This window comes from Acipenser ruthenus, chromosome 2 (assembly GCF_902713425.1).
Source record: "Acipenser ruthenus chromosome 2, fAciRut3.2 maternal haplotype, whole genome shotgun sequence".
In the NCBI taxonomy this organism is placed as follows: domain Eukaryota; kingdom Metazoa; phylum Chordata; class Actinopteri; order Acipenseriformes; family Acipenseridae; genus Acipenser; species Acipenser ruthenus.
The window spans coordinates 51,182,592-51,197,581 of record NC_081190.1 but is presented as its reverse complement, the minus strand read 5'-3'; the positions used below and the strand labels follow the sequence as shown (position 1 = coordinate 51,197,581).

Genomic DNA, 14,990 nt, shown 5'->3' with positions numbered 1-14,990 from the left:
ACATAAACTTATACATATTTTAATGTAACATGTTGCTGTGATCTTTTAGTAACTTGTAACTGTACTGGTTCATTTAAAACAGGTAAAGAAATGTGTTAACGGATTACTTGTGATATGAAACAGTTATTTTGTTACTTTAAAAAAATGCTAAAGGATAAATGGAAATCAGAAAGCACATCAACTCCAGTTGGAGTCAGAGGAGGGAACGATTTGATAGCTGGATCTTGAAAGACTATTTTGAGTTGCAGCCTTGTAACATGGTTACATAAATCAAAAGAAACATTCTCAATAATGGCATAATTGGGTAAATAAAAAAAAACAAAAAAACAAAAAAAACATAAGCAAACAAATCAACCCCCAAAAAGTCAAAAGTCCAAGGTTTGTTAAATATCCAGGTTAAGAGACAGCATTGCAGTAGTTTACTATACACAGCTAAATCATTTTGAATCACATAGTATCTCAATTTGAAAAAAATCATTATTTTTTTGTTTTGTTTTTGCTATTATCATTTGTTGTTTGGTTTATTTATTTGTCTATTTTTTGATTACTGACGATTTAAGCTATATTAGTATGATCGTTACAGCCTGACCATCTCTGTAAAATGTGAACTGCCTAAGAGATATTTATTCAGAGTAATAAGTTACTGTATTACAACTATTTCAAATTGTTATAATTGTGTTCAAGTAACTTAACTGTAACAGACTATGTTTTGAACATAACTTCCCCAACACTGCATCAACATATACATGCATTTTTAATAACTGTAATACATCCATATCAGTACAGGAATGGTGAGGTAGATGCTGAAGAGTCTGTAGAATGTTAAAGTGTTACTGATCAGGCAGTGGGGTATAAAACACAATGCATTATTGTCCCTAGCTTCCTGTTTTGTTGTACGTGCTCCTGAAATATGTTTTTCAAGATATTTTTTTTTTCATCGTCAAAATGTCTTCAGAAGTCAAAACAGTTCAGAGAGAAACATTTAATTGGTTCCTGACTCCTCTCACAAAGTTCAGCGTTTTGATTGGTTCAGCTGTCCATCATCTTTGCCAGAATGGTACCTGCTTGCTACTGCACAGGTTCAGAAGGGCTGGAACAGGTATCTGAATATGCATGACAAGCCGCATATAATGGCAATAAATAAATTCATTATTTTTGTAGGTTAATGTGGAATAAGAACCAGTGAATCTGCAAAACGGATGTTGTCATTTTATGGGGCTTGTTATGCATATTCATAAACCTGTGCCCGGCCCTCTGAACCTGTGCCACAATGAGCAGGTACGATCCTGGCAAAGATGATGAACAGATGAACCAATTAAAATGCTGAACTTTGTGAGAGGAGTTGGAAACCAATGAATTGTTTCTGATTGAACAGGTTGAATTCAGTAGACATTTTGACAGGAAGAACCAATGCTTATATATTATAGTGGTTGTCCAATGTATGTATGCATGTATGTATGTATGTATGTATGTATACACAATGCTTACTACGGTACATATGGCAGCCATTACAGATGTTCATGTTGCTTGTTTGTCTGTATAATTCAGTACAAATGAACGTCCACTGCTCTAGGAGTACACGTCTATAAAAAACCCATACGCTAGACGTCAGAATTTTCTGGGTCGTAGCAATCAATCCTGTTCAGGTTTTTCTGTTTAAAGGTTAACCCAATATCAGAAGACCACAGTGAGGTTGTATACAGTAAGAAAAAAAACAACCTGAAAGAACTGCATGTTATTAATGGTACATTAAGGAGTCATTGACCATAAATGCAGGATAATGTGCTGGTTGCCATTAAGAATGGGTTGGACTGTTTTGAAAACAATCTGTTTTCATGAAAATGTAAAACAGACCCTGACTGTGACTCAACATGAAGATAATAAAATGTAACTGAATAACTATAGAATTTAAATTAGGTTTCCCCTTCACATGCAGAGTATCTGCAGTGTCTGGCGTATAAGTTTTTTTCCTCCACAGGACTCCGCCATCAGTGGTAAATATTTAAGAAAGAGAGTGTATGTGAACATTGCCAGCCAGTGGCTATGTTACAGGGATGGAGGCTGGATGCGAATCGTCGACCACACACACTGCAAGAGAGCACCTTAACCACTGTGCAGAACAGCCAGACTTGTTGGCATTTGTGGAACTTTTTACCTTATCTCATGATCTCATGTCAGAAAGAGGGCAGGATCTGTAACTGCAGTGCATCACATAACACTGCCTGCAGGGCAGCAGTGTGGAGTAGTGGTTAGGGCTCTGGACTCTTGACCGGAGGATCGTGGGTTCAACTCCCAATGGGGACACTGCTGCTGTACCCTTGAGCAAGGTACTTTACCTAGATTGCTCCAGTAAAAACCCAACTGTATAAATGGGTAATTGTATGTAAAAATAATGTGATGTCTTGTAACAATTGTAAGTCGCCCTGGATAAGGGCGTCAGCTAAGAAATAAATAATAATAATAATAATTTGGAACAAAAATATATCTAGAGTAATACATGTACTTGGTGGCTAAGGAATTCTTTAGCCCAGCCTGTATGTCACATGTACATGTGCATGCATCATTTTGTATTTACAGTCATAGCAGGGGATGCATGTACATTTTTTTACTATGATGAATTATTTAAAGTAGCTGCATGGTTTCTGTTATGTGAAACGTACATTAGATTCAAATTGATTTTTCCCCACTCAGGCTTACTCAGTTTTGTAAAACCTAAATTTCAACTTATGAGTCATTGGCTTTAAAACATTATCAAGACTACACTAAAGAATGTACAGGGGGTGTCAGAGAATGATTTTTAAACTATTGGTATAACCAACAGGTTGGGATTGAACCTGATCCTATATTTTGTATTTGTGTAGCATCATTTTGATCGCATCATATAAAACACCACTGAGAGTGCATAAATTGAGTAATCCATAGCAAAAGTACAGCTCTATAACAGATACATTTTCAGACCGTACGTTCTGTAATAGTTTAATTAATATGTATGAATTACCATCTGAGTGTGTGATACATTTTACCTCACTTTCAGTTTACTTCTATTTGTTTCCAGTTCACTTCTGGCTACCAAAAACTGATTTGCTGCAGCTCGGCAACCCACAAGTGCAGTTGCACTAATACTTACTTTAATCAACATTTAAAGATCTATTGGTTGTATCCTGAACAGTTCTTGTTTATGTTCAATTCATTCAAGTGATTGAGAGTAGATGCTTGTAGCTTGGGATTATTGTTCAAGGACCATGTTTCCTTTGTCTCGGCAATTATCCCAGCCAGTTAGGCACATATGCAGACACCTGCGTGTTCCTGTAGAGCTGGCAGAAACCCATTTTGGCTTATTAGCATGCAAGTGCCTAAATGAAACCCATGTAGCCTCCTGTATTTAGTCTAATAAATTATATAACTTGTTGATTAAAGGGTAAGGTACATATTCCTGTAGAACACATTATCATGTTTTGTATATCAAGTAGAGGTGATGGGTCTTCTAACCCTGTGTGATAATTGTTAGTGCCTTATCTTTAAATAAAAGGTTTGCTGAGTTTGTGTGCCCACTTCGAAATAAATACAGAAATAAACAAAACAGTATGTTTTTCCTGTATTCAACTGTGTCTTTGATCTGTTTTTCAGGAAGTAACTGACTTGGATGTGCAAGAGCTGGTGAGAAGGTCCATAGGGAGGCTAACAATTATCAGACAGACATTTCCTATGCCACAGAACACGAGTCAGCGGTGTAACCGAGGCAACCACAGAATATCAACTTCATTGTGTGACCAAAAGGATCCTTATGCCCAAAATATGGAGGTACTTTTTTCTTTCTTTACATTAACCAACAGCAATAAAAAAAACACACACACACACACAAAAAGAAAAAATCAATTGCATGTGCTACACTGGAGACAGCAACAATTTGTGAGAACGTATTAATGGTGTTCGGTAATGCTTTAACCTGTTCTTTAGATTCACTCCCTGCTTATCAGTACAGTAGGATCCAAGCTTAAGCCCTACAGTACAGTTTGTCAAGCACAGGGGGTGAGTGTAAGGCTGAAGTCCTAACTGTACACAAAGTAAACCTAAAGAGTAAAAATATAGGTGGTGGCAGGATAAATGGGTCTAATATGAGTCAGAGTCATTATGCCAAGGAGAAGTGAGAAAAATTGAACACATTCATTCTCAAACCTGTTGATGCAATATCCAGTTCTACTGAACCAAAAAGTGGCCAAAAACATAATGCAGTGACTGGGTCTTGGTGTTGGTTTTTCAATTGCTAAAGCCTCTAGAAATAAAGTGATTGTTAACTGACACTATTAGGTGGCCACAACATTTACAGGGTTTTGACTTATAATGCCCAGGGGAATGACAGTGTGGTGAGAGGGTGTTTGGAGTTCAGCACTCTGGTCTGCGTAATTGTATATAGTGTTACAATTTCATAAGGCAGTGGAGCGGGTTATATGTGTTTGGTTGACCATAGTAAGTTTATTTCTCAAGTGGAGATTCAGACTGGACACCAAATGGAATTTAAGGGATTAGTCCCGGTTCAGACCTGTGTATTCTTTCTGAATGCCAATCAAGATTATACCAATAAAGCAAGTCTGCAAATGTTGGCACTCTACGATGGGCATTAATCCAGGCTAGCATCAGTCATAGAGTGCTAAAGCAATGTCTACAGTTAGACTCTGTTCTAGCATTTACTGCCTGCAGACAAATCTGAGGAATCATTCTTCTTTGAAACTTTTTTGAACCATATAAAGTGTAGGCTTTAATGATACAGAGACAAAGTATTTATTAACTTGGTGGTTTTGACACATTTGGCTGTTTATAAAAATAATCAGACAACTGTGCAATATTTATTTCCAGCACTAACTTTAAAAACTGAAAAGACTCAAATTCTGCAGTAAACTATTTTCACTTCTAGTGTTAGTGCATTATGAAGAGATTTGCCAAGTAAATAGCAATCTGTTTATACCTTAACCCTTTGAGTAGTACGAACGTACCGGTACTTTCTGCAACTTTAAACTTGAATTACTGAGCCTACAAAACCCCTGATCACATAATATTGTAACACTAGGTTTCTGTAACACCTTTTATTGGCCTCTTGCGCCCTCTGCCAGATATTGACTGAATTACATATAATTATCCCAGTCACAAAAATGTCAACAGCATTTGTAAACCAGCAAAAATCGCTCAGAGAGAAAGAAGCAATACTAATACTGAATTCAGATTCCGATTTAAAATTCAAATACTTACAATTCTTCCATTGAATCGGACGTCAGCGAGTGTGTCAGTGAAGTGAAGAATATTTACCATCAATATCTCACTCCCTCCGCCCCCACAACCTGTTTACCCTATCTCACCCCACGTCCGAGTGAAGAATTCTGTTCTTTTGTTGCCAGTTTTTACTGCGCACTTGTTTTCTGTGTACACTGATTTTACTATATCATAGACTTTACCCCTATGACGGAGTACACCCCACCCCTGTATTATTATTTGTATATATGTATGTTTTGTATTGTTGTTGTTGTTATTATTATTGTTATTGTATTTGTAGGCGGGCGGACGAAGCCGTCCGTCCTAATCATTATTGTGTTTATGTGCGGGCGGTCGAGCACCGTCCGTCTTTTATTATTTGCTGTTTGAGAGCGGCGAGAGAGCCGGTCTTGTAATGTGTAGTCGTGGGGATGGGGTTAAAACCCCTTCCCTATAACTCTCGTGGGAATGTGGCTGGAGCCTTAATAAGGTAATTTACTAATAGGTAATTAAGGCTCCAGCCACGAATATAAAAGACCCACACTCGGCTCAGAGGGGGTTGGGTGTTCAGAGGAGGAACGGGAGCGAGAGTGAGAGCGAGAGAGAAAATTAAAAAAACAAAACTTACAGGATCAGTGAAGGCATTTGCCCAGCCTGACCTGTTTTGGCTGTTCATTTTGTGTTCGTGATTTGTTTTATTTAAAATATTTATTTTGCTCTGTGAGCACAGTGTTTTTTGTTTAAATCTTTTACTTTATTTTTTGTATTTAAAAATAAAGACGGCGCAAACGCCATTGCACCCTACCTGCAGTGTCTGTTTCAGTTTCTGCTTCTGGCCTGACGTCACCACACACGCCATCCTGTCACAACCCCCTACACCACTTTGAAGAATTCTAGAATATAAACCCTCATGCCAAATGGAATCAAATGCTTTTTTAAAGTCACTGAAACAGGCAAAGATTTTGCCTTTACTTTTTTGGTGTACATGTTTGTCAATTACGGTGTTTAGGGTGTAAATATGGTCAGTGGTGTGGTGATATGATAGGAAGCCAATTTGACTCTTACTCAAGACACTGTGTTCGGTAAGGAAAGCTATTACGCAGGCATTGATTATACTACAGAATACCTTCCCCAGATTACTGCTCCATTACTGGGGTCGAATTTGTCTCCACTCTTGTGAATTGGGGATGTAAGCCCTTGGTCCCAGATGTCAGGGTAGTAACCAGTACCATGTTGAATAATTTAAGCATTACCTCTTGTAACTTAGGGCTGCTGTGTTTGAACATCTCAGTACTGATGCTGTCAGGGCCGCAGGCTTTTCTGGGTTTAAGTGCCAGGAGCTTCTCAGTTAACTCTTGTAGGGTGATTGGAGCATCAATTGTATTTTGGTTAGCTTTAATTGATTGTTCTAGTAATTTCAGTTTTTCTCTAGTTAAATTGTGTTTATTTGTTAGATCTTTTTTGTTGTATATCCTTATAAAGGGTTTCAAAATAATTTCCAAATTGTTCCATTTTGTATTGTTAATTCTTGTTGTTTTGTTGAGTTAAATTATTCCACATTTCCCAGAACTGGTTTTGGTCAATAGCATTTTCTATGTCTGTGAGAGATGTGTTTGCGTGTTTTTGTTTTTTCTGTTTGAGTGTGTGTTTGTAGTGTTTTAGGGTTTCACAGTACCTCAGGCGTAAATGTGGGTTTTGTGGTTGATGGTGTTTTTGATTAGATAAATGTCTTAGATTTTTGTTTTGTTTCTGGTTTACTTATTTTTTTTTTTTTTTTTTTTTTGATTTGCCAATATGGCTGCATTTTCAAGTATGTTATTGATGAGTAACTGCCAGATTTAGTTCTGTCACATTTGGTTGGTACTGTGTGTTGAGGAAAGTGTTAATGAGGTTATTCATTTCCATAGAACTGATTGCTTTGTTAAATTCCTCTGTGCTGTTTGGAGTCCATCTGTATGTTTGATTAAGATTGTACAGCTTACTGGGTTATGTCTGTGTGTTGTTAGGCTGACCTCTTCTTTTCAGGTACACAGTGATTTGATTGTGGTTCGACAGTGGGGTTTGTTGCCGGACAGTGAATGCATTAAGAGAGGAGGGGTCCATGTCAGTATGGCATAGTCGACTACACTTGTCTCAAGAGCTGAGCAGTAAGTAAACCTCCCTAAAAAGAGTCCCCTCTGATCCTGCCATTAACGATGTACAGACCCAGGGCTTGACAGAGATGCACTAACTCTCTCCCATTCTTGTTTACAGCACGGTCAGGGTTGTTTCTCTGTGTTGTAGTACGTGTGAGATACAAAGGGGTCTGTCCAAATATATGTCTGTTTCCGTGAGTGTTTATACAGTCAGGCTCTGAGCCTGTCCTAGCACTGAAATCCCCACAGAGCAGCACATTTCCCTGGGCTGATCTGCATGGAGGGTGTTAAAATACTCTTCGTTATACTAGGGGGATTCAGAAGGGGGATGTATGCTGCACACAGGTATATACATTTTCACACTGGGTTATTCCCTTGTTAATTTTGAGCCATGTGTGTGTTTGACCCTGGTTAACTGGGTTGATTGTTATTATTATTATTATTTATTTCTTAGCAGACACCCTTATCCAGGGCAACTTACAATCGTAAGCAAATACATTTCAAGTGTTACAGTACAAGTAATAATACAATAAGAGCAAGATAAATACAATGACTTTAGTTCAAGCAAGTACAAGTGTGACAAAATACAATTCAATAATACAGCAGATAACAGTGACAGTGATAGTTGCATCAGGATATGATTAAATACAAAATACTACAGATTAAACACTTGGCAGATTACAGTACTCTGAAGTACAGGATTAAATGCAGTAAAATAGGGGGCAGATAAGAGCAAATCAAGCGCATTTAAGGAAGGGTGATAGTGTCCCAGGGGAAAAACAGAGGAGTTCTACAGGTGCTATCTGAAGAGGTGAGTCTTAAGGCGGCCCCGGAATGTGGTCAGGGACTGGGCGGTCCTGACATCTGTAGGAAGGTCATTCCACCACTGCGGAGCAAGGGTGGAGAAGGAGCGGGCTCTGGAGGCAGGGGAGCGTAAAGGAGGTAGAGCCAGTCTTCTAGTGCAGGCGGAGCGGAGAGGTCGAGTGGGGGTGTAGGGAGAGATGAGGGTCTGGAGGTAGCTGGGTGCAGTCTGGTCAAGGCATCTGTAGACTAGTAGAAGAGTCTTGAACTGGATGCTAGTGGTGATCGGGAGCCAGTGGAGTGAGCGGAGTAGTGGAGTTGCATGGGAGAAGCGAGGCAGAGAGAACACCAGGCGGGCAGCGGAGTTATGGATGAGCTGGAGCGGACGGGTGGCGGACGCAGGGAGGCCAGCCAGGAGGGAGTTGCAGTATTCTAGGCGGGAGAGTACCAAGGCCTGGACCAGGAGCTGGGTGGCGTAGTTGGTGAGGAAGGGTCGGATTCTTCGGATGTTGCACAGGAAGAATCGGCAAGTGCGTGCCAGAGTGGAGATGTGCTGGGAATAAGAGAGGCAGGGGTCCAGAGTGACTCCGAGGTTCTTAGCGGAGGAAGAGGGAGAGAGTGTGGTAGATTCCAGAGGAACAGAGATAGAGAGATTAGAGGAGGGGGAGGAGGAGGGAAAGAAAAGGAGGTCAGATTTAGAGAGGTTGAGTTTGAGGTGATGCGAGTGCATCCAGGAGGAAATAGCAGACAGACAGGTAGAGATACGGGAGGAGATGGTGGAGTCAGAGGTGGGGAAGGAGAGGAAAATCTGAGCATCATCAGCATAGAAATGGTATGAGAAACCATACGATGCGATGAGGGGGCCCAGGGAGCGGGTGTAGAGAGAGAACAGGAGAGGACCCAAGACTGACCCTTGGGGGACTCCTGTTGAGAGGGTGAGGTGTGGAGGTTGCTTCATGCCAGGTTACCTGGTAAGTGCGGTTGGAGAGGTAGGAGGAGAACCAGGCCAGAGCAGTGCCAGAGATCCCCAGGTCAGCGAGAGATGATAGTAGAATAGTGATCAAGTGTCAAAGGCAATAGAGAGGTTGAGGAGAATTAGGACAGAGGAGAGAGAGGCAGCTCGGGCAGACTTAAGTGAGTTGGTGACAGACAGGAGGGCAGTTTCAGTGGAGTGAGCAGAGCAGAAGCCAGATTGGAGAGGGTCGAGCAGAGAGTGGTTGGACAGGAAAGCAGAGAGCTGGCGGTGTACAGTCCGCTCGAGGGTTTTGGAGAGGAAGGGTAGAAGGGAGACAGGACGGTAGCTCTGGAGGGAGGTGGGGTCGAGGGTAGGTCTTTTGAGGAGGGGAGTGATGGAGGCTTTTTTGAAGGCAGAGGGAAAGATACCAGAAAGGAGAGAGGTGTTGAGGAGGGAGGAGATGAAGGGGAGTAGAGCAGGAGCAGCAGCTTGAAAGAGGTGAGTGGGGAGGGGGTCCAGGGCACACGTGGTGGGTTTGTGACCCTGGAGCAGAGAGGAGAGGTCAGAGTCTGAGAGGGGCGAGAAGGTGGAGAAGGAGGATGAGTTAGTAGGGGATGCAGTGGGTGTAGGGGTTGGAACAGGAGGGTGTGCGGGGCAGGGAGAGGTGTTAAAGAGTTTGCGGATATCTGAGATTTTAGAAGAGAAGAAGGAGGCAAAGTCATCAGGGGAGATAGAGGAGGGAGGAGGAGGGGGAGGGTTTAGGAGGGAGGAGAAGGTAGAGAATAGTTTACGTGGGTTGTTAGTGGAGGCTTGGATTACAGATTGGAAATAAGTACATTTAGCAGAGGAGAGAGTAGAGGAGAAGGAGGAGATGAGAGTGCGGTAAAGGTCTAGGGCAGCAGGGAGTTTGGTTCTCTTCCATTTCTTTTAAGCAGATCGCAGTGTGATTCTTGCTGAGCGGAGCGCAGAGGAGAGCCAGGGTTGGGGAGGGGAGGGACGGGCAGGTCGGGAAGTGAGGGGACAGAGGGAGTTGAGGGAGGATGTGAGGGAGGAGAAGAGGGTGGAGGTAGCAGAGTCTACGGAGAGTTGTGAAAAGGAGTCGATAGGAGGGAGGTGAGAGAGAGCAGTGGAGGCAAGGACAGAGGGGGAGAGAGAGCGGAGGTTACGGCGAGAGGTGACAGTGGGGGTAGGAGGAGCAGGGAGAGAGGGGAGAGACAGAGAAAAAGAGATGAAATAGTGATCAGAGAGGTCCAGGGGGGTGACAGAGAGGGTGGAGGGGCAGCAGGCCCTGGAGAAGGTGAGGTCCAGTTGACGGCCAGCTTTGTGGGTAGGAGGGGACGGAGAAAGACAGAAGTCGAAGGAGTGAAGGAGAGGGAGGAATCCAGCAGAGTGGCTGGGGTTGGAGAGATGGATGTTGAAGTCACCTAACAGGACAGTTGGGGTAGACAGAGAGGGGAGGGAGGAGAGTAGATAGTCGAGTTCATCCAGAAAGTGAGTGAGAGGCCCAGGGGGGCGGTACAGTACAATGAGCAGGAGTTGACAGGGAGAGGTTAGTTGGACTGCATGAAATTCAAAGGTATTAACAGAGAGTGAGGAGAGATCAGATGGGACAGAATAGAGTAAGGAGGGAGAGAGGAGAAGACCAGTCCCACCTCCCCGTCCAGTGAGACGCGAGGTATGGGACAGGATGTAGAGAGAGGACAGGGCAGCAGGAGTTACAGTGTTATCAGGGGACAGCCAGGTTTCAGTGAGAGCAAGGAAATCGAGAGAGAGGTGGGAGGCAAAGGCAGAGACGAAATCAGCTTTGTTAGCAGAAGAGTGAGAGTTCCAGAGTGCACCACAGAATGTGCGGGAGGGGGGGAGAGGCAGAGGGATGAGGTTAGAGGGGTTGGAGGAGCAGCAGCGGAGAGAGGGCAGAGGACGAGAGGACAGAACAGGGATGTGAGAGACAGTCATAGCAGGACAGGCAAGACAAAAGGCACAGTAGGAGCAGTGGGGTGGAGGATACAGACCTGACCAGTAGATGGCTTCTTCCAGAGCGCTGTTAGGTTTGGATCTATTCCAACAGCGTCTCGGCGCAGGCCTCCCCTTGCTGGACTCCCACAGCTAGACTCCCGGCTTTTTTGTTGAGGCTCTTCAGTTTGCTGGCGCTTCTTGCTGGCGCCGAAATAGGCTGCTTGATTAATGTTACAACTGCGTGGCAAAAGAACCAACTAAACTATCTGCCTCGGTCCCTGGTTACCTGTAGATTGATGTAGTTGGTGAGCTCCCCTCTGTACCCCCCCCCCCCCCCCCCCCCCCGAGTTCCTGCCGGGCACTATTACCTCCCTGTAGCCTAAGGGGCAGTGCGTGGGCACATCTGCAAGGCACTACGTCTCCAACAGAACTATGACATCTAAATCATTTATATTTAAAAAAAAAAATTCAGGGTCTGTGCTCTTCAGCCCGAAAACCGAAGAATACAGGCCCTGAATGTTCCAACCGCTGATTGAAAATGAACTCATGTTATTTAACTACCGGTAATATTATTCTTAGTGGAACAAAATGCATAACAATAACACAAACTTTTATAATTATAAGTTTCATTTAAACAGTAAAGGATGTATATATGAATATAATGATATATTTTTTTTATTTTAGTATTATTTTTATTGTAATGTGTGTGTGTATATATATATATATATATATATATATATATATAAATTATTTATTTATTTAATTTATTTTTATTTTTGTAGTTATTTAAATGTATAATTGGTCTTCCCTACCTGGGTACTGTAGGTCTCAGTTCAGCAGAGGATGCTGAGGAGCGGTTTGATCTCGCCCAGTTTAGTGGGGGCAGGCTGGGCCAGGGCTGCGGCATAGCTGAGCTGCTGCTGGTTGTCGCTGAGCCTGGCGGTAAGGGGGCGGATGGCGGGGGGCTGGCCGGTGCTGCAGGGGCCCGGGGTGGGTGCGCTCCAGTGTGTGTGTGGGGGGGGCTCTGCTGGCACTGCTGTGGGGGGGTGTGCCAGGTGCATGTTAGGCAATGCAGCGCAGCCTCTGTTGATCTCTGCGTTGAGAGCGTTGATGGTGGGTGGTTAGGTGTTGGCTCAGGGCAGCAGCGTAATGACCACTCTGGAGTCGGGGAACTCCTGTGTGGCTCTCTCAGCCACCCTCCTCACGGCCTTGGCGGTGTCGTGGCGCAGGGAGCCCAGGTCGTTGGTGCCGGTGTGGATGACAGTGCAGCTCAGACTCCCCAGTGTGTCCTGGTTCAGCAGCTGCAGGGCTCGCTCCGTGTTTGTGCAGCGGATGTTGTTGACACACCGACTGGGATACAAACAGTCTCCTCATGTCAAGGTATTTGCCGTTGCTGTCAATGAGGAGGGCCACTTCTGCGTTCGTCTTCTTTTTGGCCAGCATGCTGTGGAGCTGCTCCCTCAGTCCCTGCAGCTCCTTGGTGATGGTCTTCTCTCTGCGCCGCATCTCCTCCTTGGCACTGGTCAGCTGGGTCCTTAAGCTCTCGTTCTTCTGCCGCAGGTCCCTCATCTCGCTCGTCAACTCGTTGATGGCTCTCTCTCTTGAGCTGGCTCACCTCATCTCTGAGCTGCTGGGTGATGCTGATTTCTGTGAGCCTGGCCAGTGTTCTATGAATTCCACAAACTCCAGCTCCAGCAAGGCCAGGCACTCCCGTATGTGCTGGATGTTGGTAGGGGTCATGGGAGTGGGCTGGTTGGTGTTGGGTGTTGTGCTGTCTGAGGTTGGAGCTGAATCTTCAGGGTCGGTGTCCCTGGGGTCGTTGGATGTAGTGTGTGTTTTCTCTTTCTCTGCTGCCTCTTTTAGTTGTTTAAAGGTTTGGTTTTTTTTTTCGAAGAAGGTCAGGCTAGCCTTACTGCCCTGGATCAACACAGTCCCACTGTGGTAGACATTACTAATCAGGATGGTGCTGTCCAGGTCAGAGTCTTCTCCTACACGGATTTGTCTACCTTGACAGATACGTTTTTTTGTAGTGTTGCTATACTTCTTACACACAGCAGTGTGCCAGGCATTGATGTGTTCAGTATAGAAGATGAGTTTGCTTTTCATCTTGTTGTCTCCCGTCCCAGAGTAGTATGTGTACAGACACTCCGGATTCTCTCTCAGCACACTCACTTTGTGCTGCTTCCTGGCCTGTGCCCATGTCAGTTCAGCAGGGTACTGGATCTATTGCTCACTGCACTCTGACTGGTCTCCATGGCAACTGGGAGAATTTGCTACAATGTTTTGCAATTTCTAACTGTCACTGCCAACTGCTGCTTCTCTTTTGAAAGTAAACTGAACTTTATAAAAGCAAACTACTATATATGTATTTATTTATTTATTTACGGTAAAAATGATTTGTCTGTGTTTCATCAGTATTCATTACATACATACACACATATAGCTTTCAGCTTGTTTGTACACTGTACTCGTAATAATCAAGCGCATGCAGAAGACAGAAAAAAAAAACCTCACCCCAGTAGGTCCTGCAGTGCATTTTAGAACTCACTACTCAAAGGGTTAATACATACTCTAAACAAGACACTGTAGAGGAGGGATGTCCATCAAACCTGTATTTCTCAGCATAACACACAGCACAGGCATTTAATACAATCAACATGCTGATAATGGAAATTGATGTGCTCACTCATGAAGATTATAAAATATACCCTTCCACTCAAATGTTAATAAATACCCATTCCCCTAGGATTGCAGTTTTTACAGTACATTCAAGCATTGTTTATAGAAGTATCCTTAACTGACCTGCTATTCAGTAGTTTCTTTAAAAGCACTATAGTCGATCAAGACAAATGTTTATCTCATTGGCTACATAAATAAATAAATAAAATTTAATTTGTTATAACACTTGCTGTTACACAATTCAAAGAAAAAACAATGCAGAATTACAAAGTATGATTTTGTTTAAATCCTGTGATGTCTTTCTATACTGCTGCAGTTGAGGAGGAAATTACCTTTATTTTTATAATAATGAAATCCATTCATTGATTAATTAAGTAACTTGTTCACAGTGTGTTCATAAAGTTTATTCAAAGCCGCCTTCTTGGCTTTGTTAGAGGTACAATGCCTGTGTTGTTATTATGGTATGCTGAACTAAAGTTGCCGAAAGTAAATCAGACTGCATCCAGACTGTATTGCTGCTGACAGAAAACACTATCCTGTATTTTTTTTGCTGTACTAAATTTAAATAGATAGATTGAACATATAACAGCAAGGAAGTAGAGTTGCTTTACATCAGGGGTGGGGATTTTTTCCTACCACAGGCCACTGGCCCATGGAAAAAATCCATCGCTGACCACACACAAAATACCAACTTAATTTAGTTTAAAACAACACAGAAATTAAGACCATTTTTTTTCTTTAAATATAAAACTTTAAAGTTTAAACTCACCCGCTTTTTTGTTTTACTGTGATGGTTGAGATTGCTTTTCCTTGGCGAGCGTTGTGATATCTGCTGGCACTGAAGATGTTTTTGTAAATTGTCGTCTGTTAATCTGGCACGCAGGTGGTTCTTTGCAAGTGTAAGCTTGGAAAATAACTGTTCACAACGGTACGTTGTACCAAATAGCGATGCAATTTTCAGCGCGTGTCTCCTCAAGTTTGGAAATTCATCGGCTCCCACGTACATGTTGTTCTGCTGTTTTGGGTGATCGAGCTGGCTTATGACATCCATTTCACCAACTATAATTATTAACGTGGAGGGCACAAGCGCGTTGTCTTTGGACACAGCTGGGGTCAAAAAAGGAGGGGAATTAATTCAGTTAAGTAGCTCACTTGCTCTTCGTGGTTAACTTTAGCGTAGTTTTTACAGCAAGGGTAATCTCAAACAGCTGCTTTAATAC

At 42.9% G+C, this 14,990-nt stretch overlaps 1 protein-coding gene across 2 annotated transcripts in view; it reads left to right on the top strand.

Moving 5' to 3' along the window:
* The window catches only part of LOC117409029 (glutamate receptor ionotropic, delta-2), a 612,251-nt gene that overhangs the window by 353,519 nt on the left and 243,742 nt on the right, over positions 1–14,990 (top strand). For both annotated transcript variants that reach the window (XM_058996844.1, XM_034014543.3), the window contains one exon: positions 3,628–3,801. In XM_058996844.1, the coding sequence (XP_058852827.1) occupies positions 3,628–3,801 (174 nt within the window). The remainder of the gene's footprint in view (positions 1–3,627; positions 3,802–14,990) is intronic.